This window comes from Mus caroli, chromosome 18 (assembly GCF_900094665.2).
Source record: "Mus caroli chromosome 18, CAROLI_EIJ_v1.1, whole genome shotgun sequence".
Classification (NCBI taxonomy): domain Eukaryota; kingdom Metazoa; phylum Chordata; class Mammalia; order Rodentia; family Muridae; genus Mus; species Mus caroli.
Window position 1 is genome coordinate 32,193,641 of NC_034587.1, and position 14,111 is coordinate 32,207,751.

Consider the following 14,111-nt stretch of genomic DNA (forward strand, 5'->3'; position numbering starts at 1 on the left):
GGAATTGCTTATAGACGTGAGGGTTGCACCCTTCTGAATGGATTGATGCTAATAAAAGGGCTTGAGGCTGCAAGCTCAATCTCTGGCCTACTCTGACATATTTGGGATGATGTAGCAAGATATGTTAGATATCAGACCTTTTCCAAGCCACCAGACATACCAGTACAGCAATACCAAGATGACAGGATTGCTGCTTATTCTGGCCATTCAAAATATGTTGCAAAGGAAATACCACTTATACTTTTGGTTTTATCAATTTTTTCCTTCTACTCATTTTCTGGTTGAGAATTTCTCTTTCTGAGCATGGTGATGTACACTCCTTCACTGCACAACCATCCCTAAAACAAAATACACCAACAAAAAACTTTTGTAGTGGGCTGTCAATTGAGCTAGCTTAAAACAAGGTTCTGAGTTTGATCCTTAGCACCAACACACACATAAGACAAATTATCTTTATGTGCTGGGAGATTTACTGCAGTGGCTTGAAGCTCTAGGTCCCATCTCCAATGATGAAAATGTAAATAAATTCAGCCAGGTGTAGTGATACAAGCTTATATAACCCTAGCACGCAGGTTAAAGGACTGTTTCAAGTTGGAGGCCAGCCTCGGCTACACAGCAAGCCTGTCAAAAACAAAAAAGAAAACCACCCTGCAAAAACTTGGTGTTTCTAGTTTGATAAAAGTTGCACCGGCTAGCGCAGATGGCTTCATCTCTACAGTGTGTTTTGCTTCCCATATATTTAAGTTTACTACATGCATTTGTGGTGTGAAGTAGGCAGAGGGTGCCTGATCTGGAATTGAACATTTAGGACAAGTACATGAATCTGTGCTTTTGCTAACATTTTTAAACAAAAGGTTTGAACAACCCCATGTTTTTTATTTATTTTGCCATAAAACCAAGAGCAGAAAGATGGGTGGAAGCAGATGGAAAACTACGAAGGGGTCTAACCCAAGTTCTTAAAAAGACGGAAAGGGTGGCTGGCGAGATGGCTCAGATAAGAGCACAAATCCCAGCATCCACAAGATGTCTAATAACCACCTGTACTGAGATCTGATGCCCTCTTCTGGTGCTTCTGAAGTCAGCTACAGTGTACTTATATAATAAATAGACCTTTGGGCCAGAGCAAGCAGGGACTGAGTGAGCAGAGGTCCTAAAAATTCAATTCCCAACAACCACATGAAAGCTCACAACCATCTATCTGTACAGCTACAGTGTACTGACATACATAAAATAAAAACCAGAAGGGGAAAATCCTTACAGTACTTCCGCTTTCCAACAACCTAAAGGGTCAAGCAGAGCATGAAAACAGATTTGTTGCTTCATCTGAGGTATTTGAATTTTGGACCAAAACACCATTGGTTGTCTGAACCTTGATTTGTTTCCACATGAAATACTTATAGCAAATAATAGCTGTATATCCTGCTATTTTTGTATCTTGGAAACCCTATCCTAATGTTTCAAAAATGTTTAGAAATCAGGTGGCTTGGTAGTACCTACATTCCAGTATTCTACAGTGAAACCCTATCAGAAATAAAGGCTAAAGAGATCAACAGCAAATGCAGGGCCACCACCAGGACTCACAGCTACCTCTAACTACAGCTTCAGGAGATACGTGCACATAGCCATAGGCCAAAACAAAACAAAAAACCCAAAAACTGTCCTGAGTCACTGAAATCAGACATTAGGACTTACTAACAAAACTATATTCTTTTTTTTGTTGTTTTTTGAGACAGGGTTTCTCTGTGTAGCCCTGGCTGTCCTGGAACTCACTCTGTAGCCCAGGCTGGCCTTGAACTCAGAAATCCACCTGCCTCTGCCTCCCGAGTGCTGGGATTAAAGGCGTGCGCCACCACGCCCGGCTCACTATATTCTTTAAACCAACTCTGCTTGAAATTTATCAAGGTAGAAAGCACTTAAGTTTTTCTAGATAGAAGACTACGACGACTGGATTTGTTTATGCCAGTACTTTTATTAAGACAGTGTTCTCACTGTACAGCCCTGCCTGGCTTCAAACTGCTTCCTGAGTGGACTTTCACATCCAGCATATATGCCAGCATTTTACTAGTCACTCCCCATGTTTCATTTGTTCAACCTTTTAGCCAGTGTTGATTTTCTCCCTACAAACCTGATAGTAGTCATAGTCCTTGAGCTATCACCATTCACAAAGGAAATCAAGAGGCTTTCAGAATTTTATTTAAAAAATCCAGAATGGATGAAAAAGGAACAATCATCAAGAATACAGATGCCAGACATTGGCCAACCAAGAGGGTGGCTAGAGAAGTATGCCTCAGGCCCATGAGAGGCTTCTATCATCCTCATATATCACACTTTAAGCTATGGCTAACACAGCCGCTATCCACTGACCTAGCTTCTGCACCTACAGACCATGGCACAGNTAGCTCAGTCTTGAAGGCATCAGTTGTAGGAGCAAATATACAGAGGTCATTCTTTATAGTAGTGCTCTTGGCCAACAAGCATTTGCCTATGATCTCAATTCAAGGTCCAGGACAGACTATCTCCACTGCATGTGAAATGGGCTTCCCACCTTGAAATCACAGCCATTTCAGCACAAACCAAATTTACCTTAATGATTGGTGCACAGCCCCATCCCACCCCTTTACATGCAGCTGAAAATAACAGGCTAGTGACAGAACAGNATGAACCTGCTATTGCTGACTTTATTACCCATTAAATGAGTTAGCAATTGTCACTAAATTTATATATTAAGGAAATTATATATAGAATACTGCAAAAATACAGTAAAAAGACTGAAGTCTGCCCCTTTTCTGCTCAGGAAGTCCCTTTACTCCCAAGCTTCATAGTATGTCCTTCTGGCTCCACAATGCACTGCCACGATTACTGTTTCTCTTCCTTCTGATCTTCCTTCTGTTCCCCAGTGCCAGAACTTCCAGAACCTTCCCGTTCAGATGCCATCTGTTGAGAAAATACTTGAGAATCACTAAGATTTCACAGGTATCCACAAGTTCGCTCTCTGTTCAACAGGCTTCATTCACCATACAAACCTCATCTTGTACTGATTCCTCGTGACATTCTATTTACAGTTTTCTCAATTCTATAAATGGTAGAGAGGGAACCCCGGTAATTAGGTCCCAATTACCCCTCCAGCCCTTGTACCTTTTTATATGCCATTTCGAAGAGTTTCAATGATGCCTGCTGTAGGGAAGATGCCGCCTGCCTAATGTTTTCTCCTGTTTCACTGTCCTTTCGAGCAAGGAGTTCTCTCATTTTGGAAATCTCTTCCTTTAGCTTGTTGCACTGGAAAAGGCAAAACACACACAGATACACAGACACATCTTTTAAATCTAGGTATCTTGTCTCATTACATGTAATTTACTATTTAGATTTCTAAATAGTTTTTGCCTCTCCACCTCCAACCCTTATTCATATGTTTAAGAAACCGAATCACTACCAACCCAAAGAAAAATGAGCTTCAAAGAACCAGTGAATTGTTACCTCATCAGCAGGCAACTGGTCCTTAAATTCTTCCATCTTGGTTTCTGTGTCATGAATAATTCCTTCAGCCATATTAACTGCTTCAACACGTTCCTTAGAAAAATTAGTCAACCAAAGTTTCATTAACTTCAGTAACAATTGAGAAGTTACTTGCCACAGTTTTTCAGCTGAAGTACTTGGCATGTCTGAGAGTTGAGCTGGCTTTTGTGACATGGAAATTTTAACAGTGGAAGACTAAAGAGATCATCCCAAACCCAGTATGTGCCCCGGATCCCAGGTACTAGGGAGGTTGGGAAACGGGAGGTTGTCTCAAACATCCTGACTACATAGTGTAATCTCACATTAAACAAAGCCATCAGGAGATGAGAGGTGAGAGAAACTGGGTATCTGTAACCAAACTACTGTCAGCTGTAACAAGTTCAGCAAAAGTAATCACCTTCTTCCTGCGGTCTTCCTCAGCGTACTTCTCTGCATTTTTAACCATGTTTTCAATATCATCTTTGCTTAATCCACCAGAAGACTGGATTACAACTGTAGTTTAAAAAAAAAATAAGACAGCTCTTTAGTTCTCTTACTGCACTGAGAAATTACTACACTAGGCATGAAGGTATACACCATTGAGAAAGCAGGCAGATCAGAGTTCAAGGCCAGACCACCACTATTTATATAGTAATTAATCTGAATGACTCAAATTATAAACACTCATAGCCTTGTAAGTAAATTGTATAAAAAGTTTGAGGGGGCAGGGTAGGGCTGGAGAGATGGCTCAGTGGTTAAGAGCACTGACTGATCCTCTGGAGGTCATGAGTTCAATTCCCAGCAACCACATGGTGGCTCACAACTATCTGTAATGGAGTTTGATGCCCTCTTCTGCTGTGTCTGAAGTCAGCTACAGTGTACTCATATACATAAAGTAAATAAATAATTCTTAAAAAAAAAAAAGGTTCACGTGATCTTCTTCTAAGCAATCCATACTTCAACAATCCACAAAGTCAGGCTTGCCTGTTTACCCCCCCCCCAATGTTATACATATAAAAATTCAGACATCTATCCCACCATTTGGAAGGAAGAAGCAATCAGATCTCAGAGTTTAAGGCCAGCCTTGCCTATCCAGCAACTTCTAAGGGCATCCAGGGAAACAAAGTGAGACCCTGTCTCAAAACAATATTCACCCCTCCCAAAAAGTTTAAGAGAGGCAGCAATGCTGGGGGGGGGGGGGAGGTAAGAAGGGGGGTTACTGGGCAGATCATTTACAGTCTGATTACTTACTCTGTTGCTCACGACCAGTGCCTTTATCTTTGGCAGAAACGTGCACAATCCCATTGGCATCAATGTCAAACGTAACTTCAATCTGGGGCACTCCACGAGGGGCTGGGGGAATTCCAACCTAAAATAAATACCCAGAGTGAGCTCCTTTGAAAGGCCCATGTATTCTCATTTCCAAACAGGCCAACTAACCACTTGTTTCCTAAAACTGAATGCTCAAAAACTTAAGATTTTAAGTGACGGTGGTAGTTGTAGTGCTTTCTGAAATCATTGGGCTTCAAGGAGTTAATAACCATGATGGTTGTATGTGCCCAGAGTTTACAGCAAATAAACTTCTCTACTGTAGCAATGCTGACCAGAACTTAGTAGCTCTTAAGTGTTTTTGAAATGAGTAATCAAGATAAAACTAACTCCTGAGTTAGCATTGCTTCTGAGTCTGAACATTTCCCGGGCTTTAAAAATTTCAAATTCTGAAAACACAAAGCACTTTTAGGTAAAAACTAAAATCATGGGTTTCATAACTCATGTACATAAAGTTCTTTTAAAAAAATAACACAATATGCCTGTATGTCAGCAGTTTGGAGCTTTGCAAGCTATAGGCCCCAAAAGCATGATATTCAGACTCAAAACACTTACCAAAGTGAACTGTCCTAGAAGTTTGTTGTCTCCAGCCATCTCTCGTTCCCCCTGACACACTTTAATCTCTACTTGTGTTTGTCCATCAGCAGCAGTAGAAAACACCTAGGGAAAAAGAAAACTTGATAATCTGATTTAACTACACCTATTATAGAGAAAAGGCTAACAAGAGAAATTTATTCAGATATTGGGTAATTCCTAATGTATATGACTCTAAGAACAAAGGACAGGAACAGGATTAATTTAAAAAGACACACAGTAGCTGTTAAGGCATCAAAACAAGGTCTTAAATACTGGTTTGCTAGTCCAGGGAAAGAGGATTAGAGACAGACAATGTACCATGTGCTCAGCAATAAGAAGTCACCACAAACTTTCCTTCAGAATGATGTGACAAATAAATACATCATTGCACAAACACCAGAACTAGAGTGCTCAAGAAAAACTGACAACTAAATTAGTATAGAAATAAAATATTGGAGACATGTTCATACATGGTCCATGGCAGTTCTCAAACTCTGAATTTTCATGCCTCAACATACCAAGTGTTGGAATAATCTACCAGCCACAAGAAATAATTCTTCATCTGAGACCATGCCAGGTCCATATGTCCCTACTTGGTGGTGCACAATGCAGCCCATCATTCGCCCAGAAATCAAACCTACTCCCATGTCCCTCGCCAGGCTTTTCCTGCTTTTGATAACAGAAGACTACAAGGACTTTGGTAACAAATAACAACAGCCTTTTTAGGAAATTGCATCATCTTTCCCATAATCACCACTGCTAGTTGAGGTCTAACTTTTCTAGGAACTGCAAAAAAAAGGGGGAGGAAAAAAACAAAATACATAGTCTCAACACCCAGTCCAGCTAGTATAGTCTTAGAAACAAAGTTTTAAAGAAAGAGTTCATAAAGTGATTGGAAACAGCACTTGTACAACTTGGGACTGTTAATAGGCAGGAAAAAAGAATGGCTCTTACCTGGCTCTTTTTGGTTGGAATAGTGGTGTTCCTATTAATAAGTTTGGTAAAGACGCCTCCCAGAGTCTCAATACCCAGAGAGAGGGGAGTGACATCCAGGAGCAGCACATCTGTGACATCACCAGCCAACACACCTCCCTGAATGGCAGCTCCGATGGCTACAGCCTCATCAGGATTAACAGCTTTACTCGGGGCTCTGCCAAAAAGATCTTGTACAGTCTGCTGAACCTAAGCATCAGGGAGAAAGAACCTGTTAGCCAACACCCAGGGCAACTGATGGAGTGAAACAGAGCACGAATATGCTTGCCAGACAGCAAGTCAGATAGATTCAGATCCAAGATTGCAGACTTGTTTGTATTTGACAACTTCAAAGCATCTCATCCACTGTCCACTTAAATGAGAGAAGAGTTTACTTATCTAGCTTCCTAGAGGATGTCATTTGAAATAGAAGGCACATGACAAGGGGTTATAAAATACAGTTCTCATATTCTACACAATCGACCAATCTTAGGAAGAAGTATAATCAATTTTACATCTGAAATGAGGGATAGTTTCTGAGCCTATGTATTAGAGGTAACAAAAGTGCACAGCATCTTAGGAGAATTTGTTAATATCAATAACAGAATAAACCAGAATCCTAGGGTCTTATTTTGGGCTCATTTTCCAACATCTATGCGTTTCAAAGAGAGAAACAGAACAAACCACTACCAAAATAAATGCATCATTAACTTGGTGTAAGATAATTCTATCTAGCTACCAAAACCCAACTGCACCTTCAACAAATCTGTGCTCAGTTATCATTTCTCTACACATCTATTTTCAGAATGATGTGTTGAATAAAATGCATCACTGCACAAGTATTTGTTGAAGAAATTCAAGTAGCCCCCCATTACTCACCCCCACCAAGTACTACTGGGAAAAGGTGTCCAAAACATCCCCCAGGGACTGGCTACAATCAAGCTTAACAGCTTGTCTTTACCAGACTGGGTTTAAGTGTGTGCCTACCTTGCACAGGTAGCTGTAGCTGCATCTTACCTAGAACTCAAAGCCATCCTCCTACATGAGCCATCACAGGCGACTAAAAGTACTAGAAGAATGGATCACATTTGTGTCCACACACAACACAAGCCATTTGCCTCAAGAATGCATATTGTTACTTTTTTCCTCTAGGAGAAATACCATGAGTCCATACCTTGGGCATCCTTGTCATACCACCAACCAAAATCACTTCTCCTATGTCACTCTTGCTGACTTCTGCATCCTGCATAGCTTTCTGACACGGAGCAATAGTTCTCTTGATTAGATCTGTGACAATGCCTTCAAACTGAGCTCGAGTCAGCTTCATATTCAAATGCTTTGGTCCAGAAGCATCCATCGTAAGGTATGGCAAGTTGATGTCAGTCTGCACAGGAACCACATGTCAGTAGGGAGAACAATTGGTACTTTGATACTCCATTCAAAGTTAAAGCCATAACCACAGACTTGAAAAGCACATGCAATCAAGGATATATTTAGACTTGATGTGGTAAATATATATTTGTATGAAAATCTTAATAAAATTTATTATGTATAATTAGTATATACTGAAGAGTATATATAGCACATATCTAATCTCAGCACTCAGTCTGTTTCATAGCAAATAAATGCATGTTACTAGACAACTAGAAAAAACACAGTTAAAAAAATTAGGTTAACAAAATTCAAAGAATTTGCTATGAACATTGTCTGAGAAGTACACATCCAGATCCCCCTCCAGTGATGGCCGACTAGGCCATCTTTTGATACATATGCAGCTAGAGTCAAGAGCTCCGGGGTACTGGTTAGTTCATCATGTTCCAGGCATGGGACTACTTTTAAGACAAAGCCATTCTATGACAAAGTTTGCCTTCCTTCCTCACTTTTAAACTCTACCACCTAACTCGTTAATCCACGGCTCCTTAAGAAACATTTTCCATTCTATTCCACTTTTTCACATGTTTTGACCATGTTTAATAATTCTTCTGGGGTCTGTACTTAATGACCCACATCTGTGTCTAGGTTTAGCATCTCCTCCATCTGCACTCAGCTTTTCCAACCCCAGGTCTTTACCCCTGAGCCTTATACAATCTGCCACTGATTTTTTCCAAAACTCTCTTAAAAAGTGTGTTACCTAAATGTATGTAGATGTGTACTGCATAAGTACAGGTGTCTAAAGAAGCAAGAAGGTGTCAGCTTCCGTGAACTGGTGTTACAAGCAGGTGCTGGGAACCAAAAGGGGGTGGGGAGGTAGGGGATAGCAACTACTCTCCACAAATTCTCTCTTCCCTACCACCTCAAACTGTCCTGTCCTTAACATGCTGTATGCCCTCGTCAGATGTTTTTTCAGCTTCAGACCTCTCTCTCACACACCAAGGGTCTCACTAGTCAGGTAAGGCTGACCTTAAACTCTTATCTTCCTGTGACCAGCACACCCTGCTGTTAGGTTCCTTTAAAACTACTTCAGCCTTCAGAGTACTAGGATTACAGGTATAAGTCACCTTTAAGTTATATTTAATGCATAGTCCTTACTATTTATTAGTTTCCTTAGGAAGGTAAACCTCAAGTGTAAGAGAAAGTTACCATTCATTAGTTTCAGTTGTAGGTTAAGAAGAAAAAGTGGAACGATTCATCCAAATTCAGAGCTAAGAACATTAGGAGTGGGCTGGAGACATCAGTGGTTAAGAGAACACTTGTTACTTCAAGCCAGGGATGGTTGTGCAAACCTTTAATCCCAGTACTTGGGAGACAGAAGCAGGTGGGTCTGAGTTTGAGGTCAGCCTGGTCTAGTGTCCCAGGGCTATACAGAAAATCCCAGTCTCAAAAACCTAACCTGAGGGGGCTGGAGAGATAGCTCAGCAGTTAAGAGCACTGACTGCTTTTCCAGAGGTCCTGAGTTCAAATCCCAGCAACCACATGGAGGCTCACAACTATCTGTAATGAGATCTGATGCCTCTTCTGTGGTATCTGAAGACAGCTACAGTGTACTTTACATATAATAATAATCAATCTTAAAACAAAACAAAACAAAAACAACAACAACAAAAATCAAACCTGAGGGCTAGAAAGATGGCTCAGTGGTTAAGAGTACTGACTGCTATTCCAAAGGTCCTGAGTTCAATTCCCAGCAACCACATGGTGGCTCATAACCATCTATAACGGGATCCAATGCCCTCTGATCCAATGCGTGACTGTTATTTGGCTCTAGTGTATCTTTATCATCTTTCAGGAATGGACAGATGGCTCAGTAGTTAAGAGCTCACCAAGAAGACTCAGGTTCAATCCCCAACACTGACATGTCAGTTCTGATACTCTCTTCTGGCCGCCTCAGAAACCAAGCACAAATGTAGTACAGACACACATGCAGGCAAAAGATACACACATCCATAAATCTACTTCATTCATTCAAATGAAAAGAACTGATCATCAAGTTGTTCCTTTGCTCATGCCCAAAGTTTTCAGCAAACAGAAAACTGTAAAGAGGCTACACTGACATTAGGTAAATTAGAATACACTATTCAAATATGCTCAGTACTGAGGTTTTTCCATCCCTCACCTGCACAGATGAGGAAAGTTCACATTTAGCCTTCTCAGCAGCTTCCCGAACCCTCTGAAGCGCCATGTTGTCTTTGGTCAAATCAACCCCTGTCTATAAAATAGGATCAGTGAGACAATTAATATAGAACTGCAGTAGCAATTTAGAACATGTTTTGTTTGCTTATTAAGGGGCCAATCCTTTATAAAGAAATACAAATTATCACCTTTAAAGATATGTAGAAAATAACCAAATATTAATAATTTATCCTACCCATGTCAGTAGACTGAACTCCCATCAACTCTGTCAAGCTCAAGGTTTTGTTTTTCAGAGTTCCTAAAATTCCTTCTCCAATACTGTAACCACTGTCACTTGGTCTTTTGTTCCCAATCTAAGATTATATAACTAAACTAGTTTAGTTTACCCATGAATCTGAAGTATAGTTACCTTAGTATAAAAAAGCTATTAACAAAGCAAAAAGCAATGCAAACAAACAAACAAAAATTCTCAACAACCCAGTGCCTACACCTTAACCAGTGGTGACTAACCTCTCTCTTGAACTCCTTGACAATGTGCCGCAACAAAGCTTGGTCAAAGTCTTCCCCTCCTAAGAAAGTGTCCCCATTGGTAGATTTCACCTCAAACACTCCTTTCTGAATTTCGAGGATAGAAATATCAAAGGTTCCACCACCTAAATCATACACAGCAATGCTAAAAAATAAATAAATAAGTTCTAAGGAACAAATCAAAGGAATGAATTAAAAGACCAAAAGTTTAATTATTAACTATGATATTTCCTGAAATACTTAATAACTGAATGTAGTTAACAACCTAAGTGGCATGCCTGTTAACATATCATATAAGCATGTCATACAGAAACAAGTAAAATTAGTAACATACCAACTATGATTTCCAAAGTATTTGTCAACATATAACAAAAAAAAAATTATCAAGGTCTAAAATGAACAGTAAAATGGTCATGAATTAGTGTTCATACAGATTTGCAGAGAATAAAGTACTTTTTTTTTTTGGTCTAAGCACAATACTTTCGCCCTATGAAACAGTAAAGCTCTAGGAAAAATCTTACAGCTGTCATAACTTAGCTCACATTCAGGTTACATTTACAAAACAAGTCAGGTGGTGGCAGTGCACACCCTTATCCCAGGGGAGGGGGAGGCAGGCAAATCTCTGAGTTTGGGAATAGCCTGGCTTAGAAAGGGAGTTCCAGGACAGCCAGAGCTACATAAAGAAACTGTATTCAGCTAGGCAGTGGTGGTGCACACCTTTAATCCCAGCGCCTGAGAGGCAAAGGCAGGGGATTTCTGAGTTCGAGGCCAGCCTGGTGTACAGAGTGAGTTCCAGGACAGCCAGGGCTACACAGAGAAACCCTGTCTTGAAAAACCAAAAAAAAAAAAAAAAAAAAAAAAAACCAAAAGAACCACCCTGTCTTCAAAACAAAAAAACAAGCACAAGGGCCATCAAAATAGATTTTGGTTCCAAGCCTGATCAATCTCAGAAAATTACATGGAAGGAGAAAATTGACTCCTCTAAATTGTTCCGACCTCCACATGTGCACTGTGCTGTGAACGTGACCCACCACACACATAATACATTTTAAGTGTGTGGGAGTTGGAGTTCCACAGCTAAGAGCACAATTCTTCAGGTACCCACATCAGGAGGCTCCAGGAGAGTCTGACATCTCTGTGTCAGGATTAACATGCATATACCTATATACAAACAAATAATTGAAAATAAGCGTAATTTCTTAACAAAAGAGCAGAACCATCGGAGATGAAGGCACTTGCCACCACATCTGAAAACCTGACCCAAAATCTATCTTCGGGAAAGTCAAAAGCCAGTTCACACATTTAATCTTTTGACCTCCATATCCATGCCATGGTACAAATGTACCACAACATACGGACCCAAACAAAATGTAGTAAAATTACACACACACCTCCTGTAAATCAGGTAAGAATATATACTGTACCAACTTACACTTTATCTTCAGATTTGTCCAGACCGTAAGCTAGAGCAGCAGCTGTAGGCTCATTGATCACTCGAAGCACATTTAGCCCAGATATCTGACCAGCATCCTTAGTGGCCTAGAGAAAGTAGAAATAAATCTATCTTTCCATCTTTTAACTCAGGTACCCCACCCCCACTCCCAGCAAACAAGAGATCTAATTAATTTTACCTGTCGCTGTGAATCATTGAAATAAGCAGGGACTGTGATCACAGCATTTTTTGCTGTGTGGCCCAAGTAATTTTCTGGGAAACAAAGAATAAAATTCAATTGTGGTACCATGTCAGGAAAATAAAAAAAAAAAGGCAACAAAATTATTACTGTAGCCTAATATTCCACATCTCACCCTCTTCAGGAGCAACAGACTCCTTTGTGGCTTAGTATGTAGAGAGGCCTTGGAAAAGAACACCCCAAGAAAGACACCAGAGTGAGTACTGTATCTAGCACCTTGTAACTTAGCACCCAGGAGGCAGCAGGAGGAACAGGAATTCAAAGCTGCCGGGTTACAAAGGAAGACCTGCAAGGCACAGTAGCTCATGCGTATACTCTTGGCTCTCAGAAAGCTGAGGGTCAAAGATCACTACAAGTCTGACACAAGTCTTGACTAAAAAATGAGTTCCAAGTCAGCCTAGACTACAGTATGAAATTTGGTCTGAAAAACAAATCACCCATAGTACAACTATGTTAGTACTTAGGTGGTTATAACTGTAGGATCGGAAGCTCAAGCCAGCCTGTGTTGCTGAGCACCCCCTCCCCAAAAAAGTTTTAAAGGTCTGGGAAGTGCTTTTGTGCAACAGCAGAGATGTTCGTGGGAATTTTAGCATTTCAGTCAAGACTTATCAATATCCAGTGACCTTTAGACTTAAATTTAACTTGTAGCTTTCTGATTTTTAAACACAAAATACTACAGTGCACCCTACTGGGGAAAAAAAAACACCCAACCAACCAGCCCAGCATGAAAGTTAAACCTAATCTGCAGGTTCTACCCTTCCTAAATTTTCTATGCAAAAAGCTTCAGACTCCATTATCTACAGAATATGAAGTTAATCAGTATTAATGCAGAGAAATAAACAACACATCCAATTTTCCTGGATGTGAAATAAATCCACTTACCTGCAGTCTCTTTCATCTTCATCAACACAAATGCTCCAATCTGACTTGGAGAATAGAGTTTCCCATGAGCCTCAACCCAGGCATCACCATTGGAGGCACGGACAATTTTAAAAGGAACATTCTTACTTAAAGACAGAAAGAATTATGTAAGTAAACTATCCTTACCACTGTAAGTTCATCATATATCACATCTATTTTAAATTGTAAAAGACCAGATAGTCTCTAAGAAAATGTTCATACAATATTACTTGGTCACAAAAAGTACAGATGCAAGGAAGAAGTTGAACACTGACTTAGAGTAACTTGAAGTTAACCAGGTCTACTTCATCCCCAGAGTTTAAAAAAGCAGGTTCCTGGGCTGGAGAGATGGCTTAGCTGTTAAGAACACGGACAATTCTTCCAGAGGTCCCGAGTTCAATTCCCAACAACCACATGGTGGCTCACAACCATCAGTAATGAGATATGATGCCCTCTTCTGGTATCTAAAGACAGCTACAGAGTACATATATAATTAAAGTAAATAATTCTTTTTTTTAAAAGCAGTTTCCTAAGAAAACACACATAATAGTAAGCTTGAGGTGTTTTTCTAATTTTTTCTCATTTTATGTATATTGATGTTTACTCTGCACATCTACGTACTGGCCAGGAGATGTCACATTCCCAGGAACTACATTTACCAATAGTTTGTGAACCACCAGGTGTTAGGAATCAAACCCAGATCCTCTGGAAGAAGTCAGCACCCTAAGTGCTGAGCAGTCTCCAGTCTGCCTTTTTCTTTCCCTTTTGGATTTCTTTATTTTTCAAGACAGGATGTCCTTGTGTAGCCCTGACTGTCTTGAAACTCAGAAATCTACCAGCCTCTCTGCCTCCTGAGTGATGGGATCAAAAGCATGTAACACCACTCCTACCTGGCCCATATTTTTCACTTTTAATCTCAACTTAAAAAAAAAAAAGTGCGCCGGGCGTGGTGGCGCACGCCTTTAGTCCCAGCACTTGGGAGGCAGAGGCAGGCGGATTTCTGAGTTCGAGGCCAGCCTGGTCTACAAAGTGAGTGCCAGGACAGCCAGGGCT

General features: G+C 40.3%; 1 protein-coding gene and 2 non-coding genes across 3 annotated transcripts in view; all 3 read right to left on the minus strand.

Moving 5' to 3' along the window:
• Positions 1 to 1,949: 1,949 nt before the first annotated feature.
• Hspa9 (heat shock protein family A (Hsp70) member 9) overlaps positions 1,950 to 14,111 on the minus strand; it is a 16,290-nt gene continuing 4,128 nt past the window's right edge. The window contains exons 5-17 of the mRNA XM_021150159.2: positions 13,041 to 13,165; positions 12,099 to 12,172; positions 11,900 to 12,006; positions 10,450 to 10,612; positions 9,923 to 10,015; positions 7,544 to 7,753; positions 6,352 to 6,579; positions 5,377 to 5,481; positions 4,744 to 4,861; positions 3,911 to 4,005; positions 3,475 to 3,567; positions 3,136 to 3,276; positions 1,950 to 2,934 (exon numbers count right to left, since the gene is read on the minus strand). Of these exons, the coding sequence (XP_021005818.2) occupies positions 2,857 to 2,934; positions 3,136 to 3,276; positions 3,475 to 3,567; positions 3,911 to 4,005; positions 4,744 to 4,861; positions 5,377 to 5,481; positions 6,352 to 6,579; positions 7,544 to 7,753; positions 9,923 to 10,015; positions 10,450 to 10,612; positions 11,900 to 12,006; positions 12,099 to 12,172; positions 13,041 to 13,165 (1,630 nt within the window). The 3' untranslated portion in view covers positions 1,950 to 2,856. The remainder of the gene's footprint in view (positions 2,935 to 3,135; positions 3,277 to 3,474; positions 3,568 to 3,910; positions 4,006 to 4,743; positions 4,862 to 5,376; positions 5,482 to 6,351; positions 6,580 to 7,543; positions 7,754 to 9,922; positions 10,016 to 10,449; positions 10,613 to 11,899; positions 12,007 to 12,098; positions 12,173 to 13,040; positions 13,166 to 14,111) is intronic.
• LOC115029961 lies at positions 5,718 to 5,788 on the minus strand. The gene has a single exon (XR_003835514.1). It is a non-coding gene; the product is annotated as a small nucleolar RNA SNORD63 (small nucleolar RNA).
• Positions 7,137 to 7,206, minus strand: LOC115029960. Its single transcript, XR_003835513.1, has one exon. It is a non-coding gene; the product is annotated as a small nucleolar RNA SNORD63 (small nucleolar RNA).